Here is a 23869-nt window from a genome sequence, read left to right as displayed (position 1 = left end):
ATATTGTCGTCTATGGGATTTTATAGGTGAGTTTTATTAAACTATAGATAATCACTAGTTTTGGACTTTCTTTTTGGTCCCTATTAAGCAAAAAATATATGTGCTTACCTTTTTGGGGGTTTATCATATCATTCTCTTATATTTAGTTTCTAAATACTTTTGTAGAAGCGTTCATATAGTGTTGTTCATGGTTTTGCCTAAGTATAACCCTAAATTGACATCTTAGTTTCAAGGTTGAGGAACAACACTCGATTGACATCTCATATGTTGGATTGAATTTTTTTAAGAAAAAATTCAACTTTTATCATTAACTAAAGTTATAAACCGAAAAAACGAACCGAACTAAACCGACGGTTATTTTTTTGTGTTGGTTTGATTTGGTTTTAGAATTTTAAAAATTAACTAAGTTGGTTTGGTTATGATTTTGACCAATAACCGACTCATGAACACCCCTAGTTGTGGGAGTGGGGGCTGAATTCACATAGACCCCTATTACAGCAAGTATAAAAGAACAAAAGATGGATTTCATAGGATATCACTTTAAAAAGCATTTCTTACTCCTTCAGTAAAGTATACATCCAACTCAACCAACACAGACAAAAACTAAAGGTCAAGCATTTAACACATAAATTTCCAGTTTGCAGGAGTCCAGCTATGAAGATACATATTGTTTCATGATTCTCACCCCGAGATTGAAGAGCATCATTGTTTACCCTAATCATCAATGCATGTTTCTTCCGGTAATCTGAAGCTTAAACAAAACATAGCCTGCATAAGATTAAGATAGGAAAAAGACCAGCTCAGGGGCATAAATTATAAGAATATACCCGTAAAGTCAACAAATGAATGATGCCACTCCAAAAAAGTTGGTCCTATATTGAACTTGTACCTTATTTGGAGCAACATCTCTAACCCTGTGAAATTTGGGGTTTTGGATTCTGGCTCCCAGAGCAGATTCTGCTACCTGCAAGTCACAAATTGAGTAAACCATACAAGAGAATGTAGACTAGCTGAAATAAATGAAAGATGGGAATAAGTACGTTGTGAAGGTAGATTTAGTAGCACTAGTAGGACCAAATGACATAGTAAAGTAATAACTGAGAGCATTAATAACCAACTTGACCTGTGATATACTATGTCCAGATATTGAATACTATGCAAGCTACAGCATTTAGTCAATCGAGTTATTCAAGGACATGGTAAACATTAACCAAGTGCAGTAATCATCACCAACTATGTTGCTCGGACTCTTCAAAAATGTCAATGGGTGCGTGTCGGATTCGCCAAAGCTAGTGTATTTTTGGAGAATCCGACACGGGTGCGGCATCGAAAGTGAAGAATCCGCGCAACTTAGATCAACAACCACGTATTATATTAAGTACACCCGTAATTTACTAACCCATTGACATGCCCCGAGAACTTCTCTATTTCGGGTTTGTTACTAAATTGCGAATCATTTCATGTCATGCACTTATTCCATTATATTATCAATGATTTTATCTGAGTAAATTTCAAATAATCCTGTTGGAAGCAATTGAAAAAGTAAGAGCATGCTTTCATCTACCCCAAAATTGATAAGGTTTTTGGTCAAGGGCGATGATCGTCATTTGACTTCATTTATTTTCGTGACATGAAAATTAGGACAGAGAGAGAGAGAGAGCATTGCTGTCAATAATCCCATAATGAGCAGAAGGTTATTACTAACTTAAGAGCGAGCAATTTACCATTTTTGAGCTCTCCCCAATCTAGCGGGAGAAAAAGAAGAGAGATTTATAGGCTTTAATACAACCTTGCAAAGTTAGCCTATATATTAATACCACAATGGCCTCAAGTTCACATTTAAGATGAACAACCTCAAGTCTTATCCAGTAACAGCTTAAATTAATTACAAGAAACTAAAGTGTTCATTGTTAAAACAAAAACAACGTTTTCAGACCACACCTATTGATATGCTAATTTCAGCTTTTTGAGACAGTAAAATAGCAGAGAACCACACCACCAATTCTGAATTCTCAGATGCTGCTTTGAAGCATGAGAAATAACTGGAATACGAGCAAGTCTTAACTGTCAAACTGAAAAGGATTGGACTAGGTACTACCGAAATTATGTAGTCTTCTGTTTCACTTGCCCGTATGAAGCAATAGCAGTGAATCCAGGGTAGAGACCCCTTCCAGTATCTCCTTCTTATAAGGCCTCTGAAGGCATCTAGGGAAAGAAAAGAAACTATTAATTGCCTTCGAATTATAATACATTAGCAGATATCAGTGTCTGACCACAAGACAGGAAGTTTTGTTTAACAGCTTTAAAGGAATCGCAAGCCCCAGAAAAACTAGGTACTTAACGAGAAAATGCTTCCAGAAAACACAGCTATAGCCTGGTATAGAGCTTAGGGTAACATCAGCTCTATTTTTATCACAGTAAGAGGTGACTTAGTTGAAATAGAGCATGCGAAGTACAACAAATGGATTTGATTGACACAGTTTATTGCATCAAAAACTATATTATGTTCAGAGACTTGGTAAATGCATCACAGTATTCAGAGATGAAGATTGGTTCTAACATTTTTAGCACCAGATCTATTGACCTATCTACAAAAAGTAGACATTTTTCAGGACTTTGACCTAAAGTTGTTGTCATTAGAAGCCATGGCAAGTTTTCTCACATTTCCCTCTTTATGGCAGTTTGTAAATTGGTTGGATACTAATATTAAGACACAAGGTTCAAAATATTACCACCGATGAGTAAAACCCTGTCAAAACTGTATTGGATTCTTGCACTATGATCTACATGTAGTATAAGAAAGAGACGTTCAACAAACTTGGATAAAGACAGCTGAAAAGCAGATAACTATTGACCTCAGTTCAAAGATATGATGTTGAGAGGGAGATAAGGTCATAGATGATTTACCAAGAAACTCCAAAGCAGAAGCTGGTAGGTTCATGATCACATGGTCCACATGCTCCGAGGGCTTTGTGTTCAATGACTCGGAACCCTTCACTCGCTTATTTGGACCTCTTTTTCTCCTACCAGCAACACAAACACCATCATTGACGGCAGATCTTCCTTCTCCCTCTAATCCACCAAATGAACAAATTCAGTTACTTGTGTTCAAGGCATCCCAAAAGCATGGTATCCACAGAAACATTGGATTCAGCATTTGGATATAAACAGAAAGCTATCTCTAAATTATACACATCAGCGATTACTACTAAGCACACTAGAGTATATATCATTTCTTTACCAGCCCCACCTTCTTGAGAACTCTCTGCACGTCTTTTCACAGAAGTCACACTTATATCTTCCATCACAGATGAGTCCCCCTCTCCGGCAATGTTGTATAACGTTCTGTCAGGTTCTTCTTTGAACTCACCTGCAAGGGTGGTTCAGATTAATGGATGAGATGCTTTGTGTGTAAGATAATCAGTATATAACTGAATAGTTCACGTACAGTCTTCAGATAGTTTCTCCCTATGTGCTTGTCCACTGAATTTCTCGGAGCAATCAGTCTCAGCTTCTGCATTTCTCCCATTGCAGGGTACAGAAATGAGTTGAAAGATAAATTTCCTTGCATCCATATTGTATGGGAAAACTAGATGATCAATCTTGCTGATTTCAGCATTAGTTTTGAGATAACGAATGCTATCTGGGTTCAAATCATTTGCATATACTGCACATCCTTTCTGTGCTGCGGGAATAGCAAAAGGACCAATGCCAGCAAACATATCACATATGGTCTCCCCTGACTGGAACTTTGAGACCAGCCTTATGTGCTCATGCTCCAATCTAGAATTCCAATACACCAAGCTATAATCAAGCTTGAAAGTTGCTCCGTATTGCTTCACTTCTGTGACCATATCATCTTTCCCAGCCAGTACCTCAAACTTTGGCACACGAAATTCATTTGTAATTGTTCCAACTTTATTTACAACTGTCTGGATCCTGGGGTAGTTTTTCTGCAAGGATCAGTTATGAAGAACTTGTTCAAAGTAAGAAGACTGGTGACTTCGGAAGGAAAAGATAGGGTAGAATCCTCTACCTAAAAGAGACATGATGATAAAAATATAATCACAAGGATGCCTGTACATAAAGTGAAGGAGATGGGAGGAGACAGTCTGCCCTAAAATCAAGAGTCTGCTCCAAGCCTCCAACAATAATGTTGAGTCAAAGACTAAAAGCAATTTCATACAGAAAGAAAGAATCTAAGTTTAGGAAAAGAAAAATAAATTATCTCATTCTCATGAATTAGTTCAAAAATACTAAAGGTGAAGAAGTTAAATGTGATGCCAAACAACTTACAGATGAAAACATTTACATCGCACTATAGCAGAGATTCTTCAATAAGATGAATTTTGAAAGAAAACCAACTGTACTTTCTCTTTTTTTTAATGGAAATAGCTAAAGAGAATATTTGATTGAGGGCATAAATAAGAAAACATACATCATAAATGACTTTGGCAATCACATCCCTGTATGGAAGAAGCTCATCAGTTATATTCATATGAGCAATGTGACCTGCAACAAATACCAAGTCAGTTAATTAGGGAACTCGGTTGGAAGGTTAGAGTGTTGAAACTTCTGATGCTGAATTAAAGAAGCATAGAAATTTAGCTAAAGGAAAGACCACAACACAAGATTCTCTATAACCTATTCAGAGAGTATATATATTTATTTTTTTTGAGAACTGGTACTGTTTTCTTCTCAGCTTTAAGGACATGCTGGAGACCTCCAAAAAGACAAAACTAGAGAAAAACAAGGAGAGAAAAACTTACAAAGATCCTAAAAAGACTACTATATCATCTACATCCTCTATACAATGTTCTTTACACCAAAAATATAAAGATACGATACAATTCCATTTCACTTCATGAATGGAATTAGATATATCCTCAAAGCATCTTCCATTTCTTTCCATCCACACTGACCACCAGATAACCGCGGGGATTGCCTTCCACCATTTCTTCCGACTCTTACTACCCCCTTTTCTTATCCAGCAACTCAATAAATCAGCAGTGTGTTCAGGCATTTTCCACTTGACTTCTGTGAGGTTGAGGAACATTGTCCAGATTTGAGTTGTGAATTTACAATTAAGGAAGAGATGACTATTTGTTTCTCTAGCCTCCATACATAGAAAACATCTGGGCACAACGGTGAAGCCTTTTTTCTGGAGGACCTCCTGGGTTAGACATGCTCTTCTAGCAACCAACCAAGTAAAGCATTACACCTTGGAAGGTATTATACTCTCCAGATGTTCTTCCATGGAATCGGGTTCCCTATACAAGAAGCCCTGTTCTCTTTTGTAAGAAAAAACCCCATCATGTATGTCTCCATCTAATAGCATCAGCGCCATTGGTTATACCAGTGAAAACATCAATATCCATCAGAAGTTTAGCCACTCTATCCACCTCCCAGTCATTTAGGTGTCTCCTAAGGAGAAGATTCCAGACTTGAAGAGTCCAACAGTCTCCCAAGGTAGCATCTTGGTTTGAACATAAAGAAAACAGATCAGGGAATTCATCCTTCAATGAGTTCGTGTTTAGCCAAGCATCCCTCCAGAACAGTATTTTTGTGTCATTCACTTTAAGACAAATGTGTTTTTCCAGTTTGTCCCACAATGCTCTAATAGCTTTCCAAACTCCCACACCATAAGTGGTACTGACCTCGTCTGTGCACCAAGGCTTATGTTGTTTATATTTGCACCGAACTGCCTCCCTCCAAAGTGAGTGCTCTTCTTCATTGAATCTCCATAGCCACTTCATCACTAGGCAATTGTTATGTAACCTGAGATTTCTAATACCCATACCCCCATCTTTCTTGCTTTGTTGTACAATTTTCCATTTTACAAGATTATACCCCTTCCCTACTTTATTGCCTTGCCAAGGAAAAAGTCTTCTTAATTTGTCTAACCTCTTGACAACCTTGGACGGATAGGAAACAAAGACATTACATAGGGTAATTAAAGAGTCTAGAACTGAATTGATTAAAGTGAGTCTACCTCCCAAAGAAAGCTATTGTGCTTTCCATTTTGCTAATTTCTTCTGTCTTTTCAATGATACCATCCCACATACCCATCGCCTTATTATTGAAACCCAAGGGCATTCCAAGAAAAACTGTTGGCAGAGTCTCCACCTTACATCCCATAATGTCAGCTTCGAATATGAGGCACCTCTTTTATGGAGAATAGACCGATTTTACTCTAGTTAACACTTCAGCCAGAGGAGGCTTCAAAAACAATTAGCATCAACCTATTGTACCTGATCTGCTCAACTTTAGGTTCACAAAAAATAACAGTGTCATCAGCATAAAGCAAATGACATATTTCCAGACTTTCCCAATCCGTGTTGTTCAATTTCAAACCTGTCACCCACCTATTTTGGATTGCAATTCTCATCATACTGTTGAAACCCTCCATTGCTAGAATGAAAAGGAAGGGAAATAAAAGGTCCCCTTGTCTTAACCCTCTTCCTGACTGAAAAAAGCCCACAGGTTCACCATTTATCAAACTGAAAACATGATAGTCTTGATACAAAAACTGGTCCAGTTCACCCATTTTTCCCCAAGCCCATTTGCCTAGGAATGTGCATAAGAATGTTCAATCGAAAAGATATACAGAGAAAAGTGTTGGATTAAAGTACTTAACTATTGTTTCAAATGACGATGGTACTTCAAGGCCAGGAGGCAGAATCTGCTTTAATATATGATCTGCAATGAAGTTCCAGTTATGAAGTAGCAATTGGTGAAAATAAAGTCAACTAGTAATATCAATCTCAAGTATTGGATTTGAAAAGTACAGAAATACACACACAGCATACATATGAACTCAATGAACACTGCTTTTAGTAATATTACACGGCTGAAGTGTTGCACATTACATAGGACGGCAAAGCCTGTGAAGATTAGTTTCTAAGGTATTTAAGATACTGTTAGAATATGAGTAGGAAAGGAATAGTATATAGAATCCTACTTAGAAAAGGATTGTAATGTAGTGTCTAACTTGGAAAAGGATTGGAATGTAGTGTCCTACCTGGAAAAGGATTGGAATGTAGTGTTTATAAATAGGGTCTAAATGTAATAATGTAGGTACAACAATTCAATAATATTTTTTCTCCTATATTTCTCACATGGGCCCCCCGTCTTATATTGTCCACGCTCCAGATGTCTAGTCCTAGGCGTGCAGGGGGTGTTGGAGTCCCACATCGGTGGGTTAAAGGGTCCTTGGTCTCCTTATATGGTCTTGGGCAATCCTCCCCTCATGAGCTAGCTTTTGAGGTTGAGTTAGGCCCGAGGTCTATTTCTTTATCATGATATCAGAGTCTTAATTTCTCTTTTTCAACAGGGTCGTGCCATCGTTCCGACCCTACCTATATTATTTTTTTTCAGTACGATCGTGTCGTTATTCCGACCCTATCCATATAATTTCTATTTTTCAGTAGGATCATGTTGTCATTCCGACCCTACCCATATAATTTCTCTTTTTCAGTAAGGTCGTGCCTTCATTCCAACTCTACCCATATAATTTCTCTTTTTCAGTAGGGTCGTCGTTCCGACCTTTTTCATTAAGTTTGTTTCGGATTTAGATCGTCGCAACCCTAATCCGACGACCTTCGCCAGTTTTCCAGTGAGATCTGTTAGACCCTTCTCTATCTTTTTGGTGATTCAGTACAATTTCTGCAGACATTCATCGTTGATTTTTGTTTTAGTCCTATGGTTAAGTCTAAACCTTTAATGATGAGATCAGAAAATCAAACATCACTTTGTCATGAGATAGGCAAAAAGTCTCATCATTGACTACCCAAGTTCATCATAAGAGGACTAAGCACATTGAAATTAATCGTCACTTTGTTAGAGAAAAGATAATCTTAGGAGATATTGTTACAAAATTTGTGAAGTCGAGTGATCAACGTGCAAATATCTTCGGCAAGTCTCTCACCGATTATCATATTAGTTACATATGTAACAAGCTTGGTACATATGACTTGTATGCACCAACTTGAGGGGGAGTGTTAGAATATGAGTATGAATAGGAATAGTATATAGAATCCTACTTGGAAAAGGATTGTAATGTAGTGTCCTACCTGGAAAAGGATTGGAATGTAGTGTCCTACCTGGAAAAGGATTGGAATATAGTGTCTATAAATAGGGTCTCAATGTAATAATGCAGGTACAACAATTCAATAATAATTTTTCTCCTATATTTCTCACAGATACACACAACAATAGCTATCTGATATTTTGCTAGAAACATATGTTTTATGCTACATTTTGCCTCCTATTTTGAATGTTTTAATCGTGTTTATGTTTGAATCTGAGTCGGGGGTCTATCGGAAATAGCCTCTCTACTTCCTCTGAGGTAGTGGCATGGACTGCACACACTTTACCCCACCCCCACCCTAAAAACCCCATTTTGTGGAAATACACTGGGTATGTTGTTGTTGTTGTTGTAGTATGTTTGAATCTGAGCACGTTATATTTAATATGAATGTTTATTGTGTAGGACATAATTTTGGGCAAAAGAAGAAATTTGGAGATAAAAAATGGATGAGCTTGAGTAATGACCCAGGGCACTAGGCAATTTTAACAGTTCACACACAGTTGAATTTGACCTTGAGCAATGACTCATGGCATCATAGCAGTTTTAGTAGTTCGAACATCATGCCAACTTTCATCATCTTTATTCATGATTTCAGTACAGTTGTTTCACTTTATATCGTATCTATACTTGTATTGCGATGATGAGGGGTTTTGTATGCACTAGCCGTGATTTCTGACTTTTCCCCAGGGGTAGATTGGGTGAGCAGGTTGATCTTGTTGGGACTCTTAGACTCACAGTTAATGCATGTGTGCAGGACTAGTACGCGGAGATCTAGTAATTATGGCCAGTTGCCAGTTCTATCTAGTTGAGGTGAGCTGCTATTAGTCCGTGGATTCGGCTTCAACTTCAATCCTTTATTTTCACTTTGCGACTCTTCAATTGAGCTGTGACTTGTATCAGTCGTATCCAAATTCTAGTGCTTCACTGCTTAGACTCTTGTTGGGTGGTTTGGGATGTTTTACATGGACTCTTGGATCATGCTTCCGCAATTAATTCTATTTGAGACGGTTTTAGTAGTTTTTTTTTTCTGGAAACTGGTAAGTATTTTATTCCTCAGCATTAAGGATATGCTGGCCACCTCCAAATAGTATCAATTACAGGCTTCCTACAGTTCTATAATCTGATCTAAATCTACTATACAAAGCTGTTTACACCAAAAAAATAAAATTACTAAACAATTCCATTTAACCTTGTGTATGGAATTGAATCTATCTTCAAAATATGTACTATTTCTTTCCCTCCAAACTGACCGGTGACCACCATATGCATGATGGTATTAGCTACGACCATCTCTTTTGACTCGTACTGCCTCCTCTCCTAATCCAGCAACTCAACAGATCTGATGTATGCTCTGGCATTGTCCAGTTTAAGCTTGTGATATTGAGAAACAAATTCCAGAGTTGAGCAGTGAAACTTGCAATGCAAAAAAAGGTGATTATTTGTTTCGCCTGTCAAATTGCACAAAAAAAATCCAGGAACTAGTTTGTCTGCCCTTCTTCAGTAGTACTACTTCTTGTGTCAAGCAAGCCCTCTTTATGCTTACTCCACCAAGTTTCCCCATTAATTCTGCCACTTTATCTACCTCCCAATCATTTAAAAGTCTTCAAAAAGTCATATCCCATCCTTGTTCTGTCCAGCAATCACTTACATTTGCATCAGGATTTACGTAAATTCGAAATAAATCTGGGAAGAGTCCCTAAGAGGGAACTGTTCTATCCAAACATCCTTCCAAAATTTGGTTTTACTACCATTTCCCACTTTTATGTACGAATTTGCCTCCAACTATGGCTATAGATTTCTAGTTGTTCTCCATACTCCCACACCATATGGTTCAGATGTGTTCTCTGTACATCAAGGATTTAGTTCACCATATTTGGCTATAATTCACCTCCTTCCGAAAAGCTTCCCCCTCCTTAGTGTATCTCCAGAACCATTTCTTCAAAAGGCTTTCTGCAGTCTTAAGTTTTTGATCCCCAAACCCCCTCTGTCTTTGCGGAGGAGTGCAGTCTTCCAGCTTACTAAACTATAGCCTTTATCTTCTTTATCCCCTGGTCATAAGAATTTCCTCCTTAACTTGTGTAATTTTTTCACCACTTTAGCTGAGATTGGGAATAAGGACATCACATAGGTAGGAAGGAATCAGGAATAGAGTTTATGAGAATCCTTTTCCCCCCTAAAGAAAGATATTGAGTCTTCCATCTAAACAGCTTCTTTTCGATTTTCTCCAAAATGTCATCCCAAATATCCAAGGCCTTGAGTTTGCTACCCAATGGCATGCCCAAATAGGTGGTAGGCAATTGCTCCACCCTGCACCCCAGAATGTCTGCCAACTGTTGAATATGTGGAACCTCATTCACTGGGAAAAACTGTTTTTTCCCAATTTATTTTCAATGCAGACACGGCTTCAAACAAAACCAAAATCACCCTGAGATAACAAATCTGTTCTGCAACAGGTTCACAAAAGATGATAGCGTTGTCTGGATAGAGCATGTAGCATATTTCTCTTTCTTCCCCCACTCAACCTCCTACTTTAAAACGTCTGATCCACCTACTTTGTGCTGCAATCCTCATCATGGAGTTTTAGTAGTTTTCTTTCTTCTCCTATTCCTTCATTATGAGCATGTCGTAGATAAAAGGGTTTGCCTAATGGGTCGTGGCTTGTCATGTTCCTTGTTATGGCCTAGATCCAAATTTGGATCATGACAAACTTGATATCAGAGCCTAGGTTTTCAATTTCCCTGGCAGCATGGAGTAGTAGACTTATTTATGGATATGTAGGAAACCATACTTATAAGCAAGAGGCTACAGATGCATCAGGAAAAGTTTACCTTCTTTCATTCTTCGCTCGTGCTATAGAGCTTGAAGTAAGGAAGGTGATGTTCTTTATTTTTGTTGGTTTTAATAATCTTAACAACTAAAATAGAGATGAGTTAGAAGAGAAGAGATGCAGAGAAGTTTATTTTTCTTTTTTGGTAAAACTACTTATTATTGATCATCAACTCCTCCTTAAATAGTGTTATTACAACCAAAAATAGATTAAACTTACCACAAAAGAAAACCTATTTGCTACCAAAAATAATAACTAATCAGTTTCCTACCAAAACTACAAATCCTAATTTGACTAGGAGTTGTATGTAAAAAAGTTGGAGAAAAATTAAAAAAAATCATGTGCATTATTCCTTAAAGCAACTTTTAACACTCCTTGCTTTAGGAACTACAAAATTTTGGTCTACTGTCTTGGGATCTCCACACTTGATAACCAAAAGTGACCTTGCGAATAAATCTGCAGATTCATCTTTTGGCTTGTAGTGAACTAAATCCACTTCTGGTCTTGAATGCAACCCTTGACTATTAAATCCTTTTGGCATGTCTTCCTGCTTTGTTTACATCTTGAATTTGAATTTACCCGTTTTATTTTTCTGAAACATAGATAACTCCTCCATTGCTTCCATTCCTTTAGGAACATTGAAATCTCCTTTAAACCTAGGAGGTTCACATATTGCTTGTACTTTTTCAATTAGAGGATTATCTTCTAATTTTTCCAGCCTATGATCTTTTTCATGTTCTACAGAAACATCTTCCATTGGATCAAATAAGAAATGTTTACCTCTCATCTTTAATATTTAAAACTTCTTTTCCTGCACCGTCATTGATGAAGCAATGTTTATCCTCAAAGGATACTTTGTATCCTTTTTCTACCAACTGGCAAATACTCATCAATAAACAGCAATACACGACAACAACACAGCCACGGCAAAAACCCATTCAACGACAACATTCAACAACAACACACAACAGTGAGTTCAACATCAACATCAACATCGACGACCACCCTAGTAAACAACGACAATATCACCAACCGCTCCGACCCGTAAATCAACCTGATACCATTGGCAGACCCAACTTCGGCCAACAATGACTAATACCCGACCCAACACTGAAACTCAACCAACAAAGATCCGAAAATCACAGAATTTCATCTTATCTCTGAATTTTACAGGCCTAGGAGCCATCTTTTTTACTTTCTTGCTCAAGATTGTGTGTTACTAAATCCAATCCAAATCAAAAGGGTCAATTTAGAATCCAAATTTTAGGGATATGTCTTCTCTATTTTTAAAGAGAAAAATCAATGTCTTCCCCTATAAAAAGGGATTGAGGGAAAGAAGGCAAAGGAGAGGGATTTTTGGAAAAAAATTTGGAGGTTCGGGGGGTGCTTCTAACCTCACGTAACCAAAATCCAGAAAGAAAAGCTTTTGAAAATAAGTGCCGACAAAAGTTGAATTCTGACAGGTTTGAGTTGAAATTTCGGTGGCGGCGGAAGTCCGTCTTCAATGCTCTTAATCCCCGTTCGCTGCCCCACGAAAGGTAAACCCACCATTCTCTTTTTCAACTCTTTAGCTATTCGTTGTTCTTTTTTTTTTCCTTTATTATGAGCATTAATTTTTATCGTAAGTGTAGTTATGGTGGGACTTTATGCTGTAGAAGGCCTTGAAGGCCATAGAATTTTCGTGAATTTACATAATTACTGATTTTCGTTGAACCGACGTTTGTTGGAATTAGCTTACAAAGTTTTAATCCCTTTTTGCTTCGGTGTATTGCTGGTTTAGTACTTTTGATTTTTGACTCGAATACTAGTATTCTAGCCCAACATGTATTTGTTGATTAGCTTGGACTCCGTAATGCGAACATCGTTGTTAGTATTATGTTTGGTGTTCACAAAAAATTAGATTTTCTTTCCTTTCCAATAGCTTTCTATTATGCTTAGTTGATTCATAACCTTATTTGATATTTTTTTTTAGTAAGGCTTGAGGTTTTGGAATACACCTGCTATTTCTCCCCTTTTTTTACTTGCAAATTTGTTGCAAAGTTGTGTCGAGCATTAATAAAAAGAGTCTCTGTTCCTATTTGAAAATGTATGTGAGTCATTGTTAAATTGGAATCATGATCATTTGAGTTTCCTAGTGTTAATAAAAATATGCCGAAGCCTTCTGTCCATCTAAATGATTCATGCGTATGACTATTTTCTACTTCTTTAGAGGTAGTGGTATGGACTGCGTACACTCTACCCTCCCCAGACCCCACTATGTGGGAATATACTGGGTTTGTTGTTGTTGTTGTATGACTACATTTTCTTTCAGCTTTTACCTTTAAGCCAATGTCCACTTTAAGGGTCGTTTGGTAGAGTGTATTGAAAAAAATAATGCATGCATTAGTTAATGTGTACTACTAGTACCTTGTTTGATACATTTTTTAGTCTATGTATAACTAATGCTTGCATTAGTTATACACTTTATTGTGTATTGAGGTGTGTATTATTAATACTATCCATTTTCTATGTATTGACAATACAAAGGCTTCAACACATGCATTAACTTATTAAAAGACAAATTTACCCCTCAAAGTTTTTTTCTTTCTTCTTAATCAAACTTCGATCTGTAGCTGCTGCTACTTTCTTCTTGTTTCATCTCCATTTTTAACTTCAACATTGTCTTAGATAATCATAGTATAGATTTTCTTTGTTAATTGATTTTGTTTTGTTTGAATTTTGCAAAAATTGCAGAAGAGATGTTGGACATCATTTCATCTCCATTTGTTTGGTTTCATCTCCATTTTTTCTTGTTTGAATTTTGTCTCGTCGATGCTAGCATAAGACTTTTCTGTGTTATGTCATCAAATAGGAGGATAATACTTCCATGGATTTTCTGTTTCTACAACACTAGATATTGCTAATTCTAAGCTTGAAAGAAACTATACAAAAAAAGGGCATTTTAGTAACAAACATCTTTTTATAAAAAATATATAAATATTTATTATATTTAATACATCAAACCAAACACTGTGTAAAAAATAATATCAGCATAACTAATACCAGCATTACTAATAATTGCATTAATAATGCAGACATTACTAATACATCTTATTTAGCATTATTCTTATACCTTCTACTAAACGACCCCTAAGTGCATCCCTCCTTGTATGTAACATGTGAAAGTTAAGTATGTTAACTGCTTTATTGATCATTCATGAGCTCTTTTCTGAATCATGAGCTTTTAATTGTGAATTAATTTTTTTGGGTTTCATCCCATGTGTTTTTTTTCCAATTTGTATTTCTTTAAATTGATTTTATGAATTTGTAACTTGAACTTTGCCCAGTCTTAATAATCAACTTACATATTCAACACATCAATCTAATGAGAGATTTTTTTTTAATAAAAGGTTTAGTCCTTTTTTCATGTTAGGTCGGTTTGTGCCATTTTGAATTTTCCTTTTTAACGTATGATATATACCTTAAGGGTTTGATTATTATAGTTTTGTTTAAGTTATATTTGGTATACTATTTCGTAGGAGTGGCACGGATGCCTCGGTTCGTAGGTGTGAAAGGTTTGCATTGGATGGCTTCAGGCGGGGTAGGGGTAGGCCGAAGAAATACTGGAGAGAGGTAATTAGGCGGGACATGGAGCAGTTGCAGCTCACTGAGGACATGACCCTAAATAGGAAGATCTGGAGGACGCGAATTAGATTAGAAGGCTAGTGCCAGTTTGGGTCGTTGGGGTAGGACTTTATTTGGTGAGTGTATTATTCTTGTTATGCCACCTTGTTCCCTGCTTTATTACGAATTTGTTTACTATTATTTGTTTATTATTCATTGCGGGTGGCGTATTTATGTCCTCTCATCTTGTTCCATGCTTTATTACGGATTTGGTTATTATCTCGTGTCTTGAGCCGGGGTTCTATCGGAAACAGCCTTGCTACTTCTTCGAAGGTAGTGGTATGGATTGCGTACATCTTACCCTCCCCAGACCCCACTAGTGGGAATACACTGGGTTTGCTGTTGTTATTGTTGTGGACAAATACTCAACAAGTTTTGATCAATATCAGGTATATAAAGAACATCTGAAATTGCTTTATTATCTGAACTTAGACAACAATTCATTTTCCTTCAACAAGAATCTGGTCACCATTTTCGATCCTAACTTTGAATATTTCAGTAGGCTTTAATTCTTTAAACAAACTCTTGTTATAAGTCATATGGTTGGTGCAACCACTATCAATCAACCAAAAATTTGTTGAAACCTTACTTGAGATACATGTTGCAACAAGAAGATGATCTTCTTCTTCATTGACCACACGTGCATCTGCTTCATGGTTTTCAAATTTGCTTGTGCAAATCACTACTTCATGGCCAAGTTGATTTCACTTGATGCCCTTCGCATCTGGCCTTTTTCAACATCTGTATGGTGGATGACCCATTTTTCCACAGTGCTCACAAGGTGGGTAATTATTTATATTTTTACCCCTTCTTTGAGTTTTGTGATTGGCTATTAAGGCTCCTTCAACCATACCATCATGCCTCATAAGTTTACTTTGTTCCAGTGCCTAAAAAGAATTTAACAACTCCGCCAAAGTAATCTTGGACAGATCTTGTGTATTTTCCAAGGTAGTTATACATACTTCATATCTTTCGGGCACTGTAACAAGAATTTTTTCAACAATTCTTGAATCTTTAAATTCAGTGCCTAGCAATCTTACCTTGTTAACAATGCCAAGTAATCTGTCTGAGTACTCTTTGACTGTCTCGAAGTCTTTCATTCTCTGCAACTCAAACTCTCTTATTAAATTCAATACTTGCATTTCGCAAATTCTTTCATCTCCAGCATATTCTTTCTTCAGATAATCCCAAAATTCTTTTGGTGATGTAAGAGACATAATTCTTGTAAAAATAGTTGTTGAAACAGAAGCAACCAGAGTTGTCTTTGCCTTAGATTTCGTGGTTTTCTTTTCCTTGTGACTCTTGATTTGGGCTGTAGTGGGATTATTTGGCAACAGAATAATTTCATAATCATCTTCCACAACTTCCCATAGATCAAGAGCCTCCAAGTAAGTTTCCATTCTCACAGCCCATAATTGATAATTTTCATCATCAAAAACGGGTGGAGCCATTCGTGAAAAATTATTTTCAGAATCCATCTCTCACTCACAGGTCCCTCAAGAAAAATAGCTCTAGATACCAATTGTTGGTTTTAATACTCTTAAAAACTTAAAATAGAGATGAGTTAGAAAAGAAGAAACGCAAAGAAGTTTATTTTTCTTTTCTGGTAAAACTACTTATTATTGATCATCAACTCCTCCTTAAATAGTGTTATTACAACCAAAAATAGATTAAACTTACCATAAAAGAAAACCTATTTGCTGCCATAAATAATAACTAATCAGTTTCCTACCAAAACTAAAAATCCTAATTTGATTAGGAGTTGTATGTAAAAAAGTTGGAGAAAAATAAAAAATAAATCACGTGTATTATTCCTTAAAGCAACTTTTAACAATTTCCCTTCGTACACGACGTTTGTGAAACACGTTTACAAATGAGGGACTGAGTGATAGAGAATGTCACACAGAAGTTGCAAAGAAGTTTCAATTAAGGATATAGTTCTTCCTCAGTAAGACAAATGTTACTGGATTTGGATTGTTAGTCACAGAACACTTAACTTTTAGTGTCTTTCAACTTTCCGCGGAATACATAATTTTCAGTGCCTTTCTACTATTTCCTTTTATTTCAGGTGAGCAACATTTGTAATAGTAACTGAAAATATAACACGTTATCAAACTAAGCTTTGAAATTGTTCCTGTTCTGCCGTATTGTTGATAACATGTATTCACTATGACTTGGAACAACTGATATCGCCTCAGCAAAGTTCAAATGATTTCAAAAAGTACAGAATGAATAAGAGAGAAAAGCAGAGACATCCATTGGGAACTAGTCTCCGAATTATTCAAGTAAAAAGGATTGCAGTATTGCAAGAAAAAGACATATAATATCAGGAATGGCAAAGTGATAATAGGACTTATATTTCAACTTATTCTGGAAGAATCGTTGCTGACCTGCACCCCAATAAGAATAGCCAAGTGTCAGTGAATGGGGAACAACTTCAAACTGACACAGGCCTTTCAGTTCAGCAAGCTTTTGAGCAGGAATATCAGACAAGTCTGTCACATAATTGGCCAAAAAAGTAAGCAAGTTAGCACGAAGTTGTGGTGACAGTAATGAGAATGTACGAGCATTCAAGATAAATTTGCATCTCAGACATCCAAAGGAAGCAGCCTCTCTACCCCACAAAGATAGGTAAGATCTGTGTACATCCTACCCACCCTTCCCAGAGCCACTTGTGGGACTACACTAGGTAGTTGTTTGTAGACATCCAAAGTTAGTAACAGTGGCTCTAGGGCATGACACTGAAGAAAGCATGATGAGAGACAACACAGGAAATGAACAGAACCACAAATAACAAAAATGGATAACGAGTCTTCATAATGATTAGTGAATTGAGTAACAAAGTTACTTAAGAACGATGTGTTAAATAAAACTTCCTACAACCAGAATTGATTGAGAACTATGTGACACAGACAATATCCACACATAACCTCATTTTGGTTTGGAAAAGAGGAAGACGTATACCAAGCAGAGACTTGCATGCTTTGCATGCTGAAGTGACAAACCATTTATCTGATTTCCTATAGTTAGAGCCCAAGACGGATCTTGAATTGTCTGAGGCTATGAGCAGGAAGCCAGGAACTAAAGCAAAGCTATGTGTTCCTTAAAGCAAGATAAATAACTACAATGACCTTAAAATGGAAGATAAAAACTGCTAAACATACAACAACAACAACAGCAACAATCCTTAAAAGAAGACAGCAGCCCCTATCCCAAGAGCTTTGTGCTTTCTGATTGTTTTTCATTCATGAACCGGAAAAGAACAAGATAGGCAAAAGAAAGGTAAGATTAAGAAGAACACATCTGATCAACAATGGGAAGAGGCAGACATGAGTATGCTGTATGGCTTTCTAAATCAAGGTATGCCATGAACTGTATTCCCCCATTACTTGCCCAAGCTGGCGATGAGCGTGATAAATTTTAAGCATAATGTTAGACGACAGCGAACTGGTCAGCCAATAAGATGCCACGTTTTTTTTTTTTTTTGCTTTTTTTTTGATGATGCCAAGTTTTCATCAATGAGAATCAAGATAATCCGGTTCTTTGTAATATGTTAGTAAACTCTTTAGTTGTTTCTCTTTACTTTTTTTTATCGAAAGGCGTAGAAGAGCACCATTTTGGTGTCCCCATAGCAGATCTTGTTTCCCGCAATCACGAACTATGGTTGCCACTTTGATTGGAGAAATAACAAGAAGCTGCTTTCATGCATGAAAGATGTTAAAACTCTCAATCTTAATGGAAAGGAAATTCCAATTTACAGCAGATATCTGGGAGATATTTTCCAAGATCATCAGCCAAAAATAACACAAAAACAAAGATGTTTAACATCATTTACCTGGGTTTTTTACTTTTTCTGAGAAAATCATGTAACGGGTTTTTCCATTTGTTGGATCCTCAGTGATAGGCTTTATGCGTGGTCTGTCAAATAAATGCCTACACAAAATGATCTTGTCACCAACAGCTTCCAAAAAAAGGTTAAATGTAAATGAGACAGATAAATGAGACCCTAAACAAAGGAAATACCACTAAAGCATTTGAAAGTTAGATAGTTGGTTGTTCCAGAAAGTGTGTGCTCTAAATCAGAAAATATAACAATAAAAACATTGTGGAAAGTATGACCTTTAAACAACATCTAATATTGAGTTTCACATGTGACATTACGGGGTATTTTCACAAGACATTGTACTGTAAATTAAAAGATAATTCACCAACAGGTGGGGAAAGGGAGAAAAGCAACAGGAAGCTGAAGTACATATTTAAGTCACTTGTGAAAAGCTAGTTAGTTCCAAAGATGAGTGCATCCCAAGGCTTTCAATTCATTTGGAATTATAGAGAACATTAGACTATGTTTTACTCGGAAGAATCAAGTGTGGAAGGAAATATTTATTTTTGATAAAAAGGTTGGAGGTGGCTGACCGGATTGTTTAATGGCATTTTCAAGTCTCGGAAGATGCCCGAGGCTTGGAGATGGAGTACGATGACTCCCTGTACAAGAACAAGGGTGAAATTCAGAGTTGCAACAACTACAGGGGCATCAAGTTGTTGAGTCACACTATGAAGATTTGGGAAACGGTGGTCAAGCGGCGGATGAGGAAGATCGTGTCTATTTCGGAGAATCAATTTGGTTTTATGCCCGATCGCTCGACGAGAGAGGCAATTCACCTTGTGCGGAGACTAGTGGAGATGTATATGGAGAGGAAGAGGGACTTGCACATGGTGTTCCTCGACCTGGAGAAGGCGTACGATACAGTCCCCAGGAAGGTTCTTTAGAGATGCTTGGAGGTTAGAGGGGTCCCGGTGGCGTACATCAGAGCGATCAAGAACATGTATGATGGAGTGAAGACTCGAGTGAGGATAGTGGGACGGGATTCAGAGCATTTTCCTGTCAGACAAGGTTTCACCAAGGTTCGACTCTTAGTCCGTTTCTCTTTGCCTTAGTGATGATGTTTTGATGCAGCATATTCAAGGTGAAGTGCCTTGGTGTATGTTTTTTGTAGATGATGTAGTTTTGATTGATGAGACCCGAGGAGGGGTTAATGATAAATTGCAGGTTTGGAGACAAACCAAGGAGTCTAAAGGGTTCAGGTTGAGTAGAACAAAGACGGAGTACTTGGAATGCCAATTCAGTGACACGGGTAAGGGGTCGAGGTGGTAGTGAAGTTAGATTCGCAGGTTGTCGGTAAGAGGGACAGGTTAAAGTATCTTGGGTCTATGATCCAAGGGAATGGAGAGATTGATGAAGATGTGATGCACCGAATAGGGGCGGAGTGGATGAAATGGAGGCTTGCTTCGGGTATTCTGTGTGATAAGAAGGTGCCTCCCCAAGCTTAAGGGAAAGTTCTATACAGTGGCGGTACGTCCGGCCAAGATGTATGGAGCAGAGTGCTGGCCAGTCAAGAACTCCCGCATCCAGAAGTTGAAGGTAGCGAAAATAAGGATGCTGCGGTAGATGTGTGGACTTACTAGGGGTGATAGGGTAAGGAATGAGACTATTTGGGCGAAGGTGGGAGTGGCCTCGATGGAGGACAAGATGTGAGAAGTGCGGTTGAGATGGTTTGGGCATGTGATGAGAAGGGGCATGGATGCCCCAGTTTGGAGGTGTGAGAGATCAGCTTTGGATGGTTTCAGACGTGGCAGAGGTAGGCCGAAGAAGTACTGGAGGGAGGTGATTAGACACGACATGGAGCAGTTACAGCTTACTGAGGACATGACCCTAGATAGAAAGGTATGGAGAGCGCAAATTAGGGTAAAAGGTTAGTGCGGGTAGGTGACCTTGCTAGTAGTCGTCATAAGGTGGAGTCTCTAGCTAGGAGGGTTGGGGGTAGTTTATGATACTGCTTTGTGGGTGCCATATTTTTTGTTATTTCACCTTGCTTGTGTTTTATTACAAGTGTTTTATTACAACTGTATTTACTATCCTTTTGTCTTGAGCCAAGGGTCTATCGGAAACAGCCTCTCTACTTTTTCAGAGGTTGGTATGGACTGCGTACATTTTACCCTCCCCAGACCCCAATAGGTGGGAATACAATGGGTATGTTTTTGTTGTTGATAAAAAAAGGTATATACGGCATGCCTCTAAGTTGAATTTCTCATTAATTAGACAACAAATGTAAAAATGGAATATCATCAAACCCATACACAGCTATCAAGGATCATCGTTCAGGTAAAAGATCATACACTACACTTTATTTTATCAAGATCAAAACATTGTAACTAAAGTGTCAGTGCCCAAAAAACTTGTTTTCTATTTTGACAAGGAAAACAATGTCTATAGGATAATTTATCAAGCAAAACCATTCAACTCCTAGCAAGTATTGTGAAGTAGAATAATTTAATACACAACTCAATAATACAGATAATGAAAAGCTAAGGTGAGCCAGCTGCTCTCCAGTTTGGCATTAATTGGTGCTTAAGGAATACTTTTTAGTACATTGTAGCTAGCTGAGAGCGATCTCTGAGCTACCAATTGACTGTAACAGCGGCTCAAATTTGATTCCCCGGAGGATTCTAAAGGAGGTGCAGAAGATTAGAAATGGAATCTGTTCAGAGAAAATAACCAAGTCGCAGATAGCTTGCTAGCTTGAGTCACTCTTCTCAGATGCAGATGTTCAACAACAATTGCACTGATTTACCATCACAAGTAAGAGGCTTCACGACAGTAGACAGAGTCATAAGGATCTTCAACAGAAAAAAATCAAAAATAATTCGAACCTTCCTACATTCTTTATAGTTTGGGATACCTGGTACACTACCAAATGGTCTATGTACTCAACTTTCAGTAGCGTTTAACTCATCTCTCTTTATATTGAAGATAGTTGATTGCTATCCTCCAAGAACGATTAAGGTAGTTTGTACTCTAGTGCAACTCCTTCAAATCTGTCTGAAAGCTTAGCTATTGATGATGAATAAAACGCTCATTTTAATTTTATTTTTTTTAAGAAAATCCATCCTATATCTAATAGTTGAATCAAATGTCCTTTACCAGTTATGACTTATGCTATACTACAACAATCAGGCAAATGGAGCACCCAAGGTTGTGTCCTAGTAGATTTCTTCCCAAGATTAGTGCCAAGTATCCCATGGAATTAGTCAAGTTGCACGCTAACTAGGCTGGACACCTTAGTTATTAAAAAAATAATAACAATAAGGCAAATGTAGTGATAGAGCTAAGAAGACGTTACCCGTTGAGTATTTTCATAGCAGACTTGCAATGTTCTCGTGGTATTCGAAGCGCCCATAATTTCAGCTGCATATCAAACTTACTCTCATCCAATTCCACCATTTTTTTCAACTACAAATGATGTAATGAAACTTGTGCAATTCTATATGAATTAGGGGTGCCCACCCGACCCGGCCCGACTACCTAATCCGGCCCGGTAAACCCTAGGGCTTAGGGTTTTGGGTTCCGAGCAAGTTATTTTGTTAAAATGGGTCCGGTTAATTCGACTTGATCCAAAAAAATTAAAAAAAAATATATATATATATATATATTTTGGATTTTGGGCCAAACTAGCAGTTGGTCCAACGGCTCTATAGCCGTTTTTGGGTCCAAACAGCTAGTTTTTAAATTTTTCATATTAAGAGTGCATGTCATATATATAATTTAATTGTAAAAGATGGTCTTGATTTTTTTGAGCTTTATATTGAAAAAATTCATCTTGCCGTTGGTTTTATTCAAGGAAATAATCGTAGATCGAGAATTAGAGAATTTAAAGTTAAATGTCAAGAAAATGGACTTACACCGATTTTGATGCCTGAGGAAATTGACACTAGATGGAATTCTACGTATAAATTTTTAAAAACTTGTTATAAATATATAATTCCTATTACACTAGCTTTTAACCAACATTGCGATTCATTTGTTGATTCTGCTGATTGCATGCTACATAATTCTGATTGGGTTGTAATTAATGATCTTGTTAAGTTTTTAGAAAAATTTTATGTAGCTACGGTTGAATTTTCCGGTGCTTATTATCCTACTGTTTGTAATATTTTGGCATATATAGCTGATATTTCTGGTTTGCTCAAAGAATATGAAAATAAAGAAGGTTATAAAGAAGCTGTTGGCGCCATGTTTACGAAATTTAAAAAATATTTTTTTTCGATTCCCCCTATTTACTTGGTTGGTGCTATGCTAAATCCGTGCGTGAAATATAATCATATATGTCACTTTAGTACTCTTATTTATACTAACTTAGAAATAAATACTAACTATGATTTTGAACAAGTACAACCTGATTTGTGGACGGCTAAGGCTGATGTAAAGGATTACATAGAAAAATTATATAATCACTATGCTGATTTATTTGATTTAGCCGTACCTACAAATATCACTCCAACTGTCGCTCCTCGTCCTCCCGAAGAGCCATCTTCTAAAAGGCCGGCACATAGTGGTTTTTCTGATTCATTTTATGATTTAAATTGTTGGAACAGTGTTGATGAGAGAACTTACACATCAACTTATCGGGAAGAGCTGAAATATTATCTTCGGACGGCATCAGAGGATCGCAGACGACGGATCAACACATTGGATTGGTGGAGGAGTAATGAAACACAATATCCCGTGCTTTCAAGATTAGCTAGAGATATCTTGAATGTTCCAATGTCAACCGTTGCATCAGAGAGCGCCTTTAGTCAGGGACGACAGCAGCTTGAAGACAACCGACACTCATTAGGAAGCAATGCAATGAATGTTCTAGTTGGATTAGAGCGGAAAGAAGAAACCAAGGAATAGAACCGGAGCCGAGCGACGAGCTGAAACTTGAAGAAATTATGACTTCACGGGAGAACTCAGCAAAATCAAGTCCAATGCATGGTTTTGCCCCCGTTGACTTCGACTATCCTATGCAAGTTCCCATTAATATTATTATGAATGAGCTGGAAAAAATGATGCATAATTTATAGATTTTTCATTCATGTAAATTATAAATTTTGGATCATTTTGCAATCAATAAAATTTCCCAAATTCATTCACTCCTTAGTCCTTGTTTTTTATTTTTTTTCATTTAACGATTTAAAATTTTAAATTGAATTTCTAGTTTTCTACTTTAAATTAAAAACTTACTTCGAATATATTATTAATTTACTACCAAATATTATTAATTTATTATATTAAGTAGCATATGTTTTGTATATTTGTGCATATATCTTCTATAGAAGTGTATATTTAACGTATACATGTGTATATGTTTTATAAATTAGTATATAAGTATATCTATATATATTATTAGTAGTAGTATATATATATTGAATGGTGCGTATACACGTGTATATATCTTCTATAGAAGTGT

General features: G+C 37.0%; 1 protein-coding gene across 6 annotated transcripts; it reads right to left on the bottom strand.

Annotated features, from left to right (window-relative positions):
* Positions 1–504: 504 nt before the first annotated feature.
* Positions 505–22029, bottom strand: LOC107847722 (tRNA (guanine(37)-N1)-methyltransferase 2). Of its 6 annotated transcripts, none has more exons than XM_047398768.1 (11): positions 21761–22029; positions 18415–18512; positions 16970–17074; positions 6637–6699; positions 4439–4512; positions 3449–3953; positions 3242–3370; positions 2908–3072; positions 2099–2205; positions 890–964; positions 505–768 (listed from the first exon to the last, which is right to left on the bottom strand). In XM_047398768.1, the coding sequence occupies exons 1-11, from the start codon at positions 21859–21861 to the stop codon at positions 715–717; spliced, it is 1476 nt and encodes a 491-aa protein (XP_047254724.1). In that variant the 5' UTR covers positions 21862–22029; the 3' UTR covers positions 505–714. The 6 variants fall into 6 exon arrangements, with proteins under 6 accessions (XP_047254724.1, XP_047254725.1, XP_047254727.1 ...); XM_047398769.1 differs by having other exon boundaries at positions 505–745; positions 828–964; positions 21761–21988; XM_047398771.1 differs by having other exon boundaries at positions 505–745; positions 21761–21987.
* Between the last annotated feature and the right edge of the window lie 1840 nt (positions 22030–23869).

This window comes from Capsicum annuum, chromosome 11 (genome assembly GCF_002878395.1).
Source record: "Capsicum annuum cultivar UCD-10X-F1 chromosome 11, UCD10Xv1.1, whole genome shotgun sequence".
Classification (NCBI taxonomy): Eukaryota; Viridiplantae; Streptophyta; class Magnoliopsida; order Solanales; family Solanaceae; genus Capsicum; species Capsicum annuum.
Note: the sequence above shows the minus strand (reverse complement) of the source record. Positions and strands in the feature narration are given on the sequence as shown.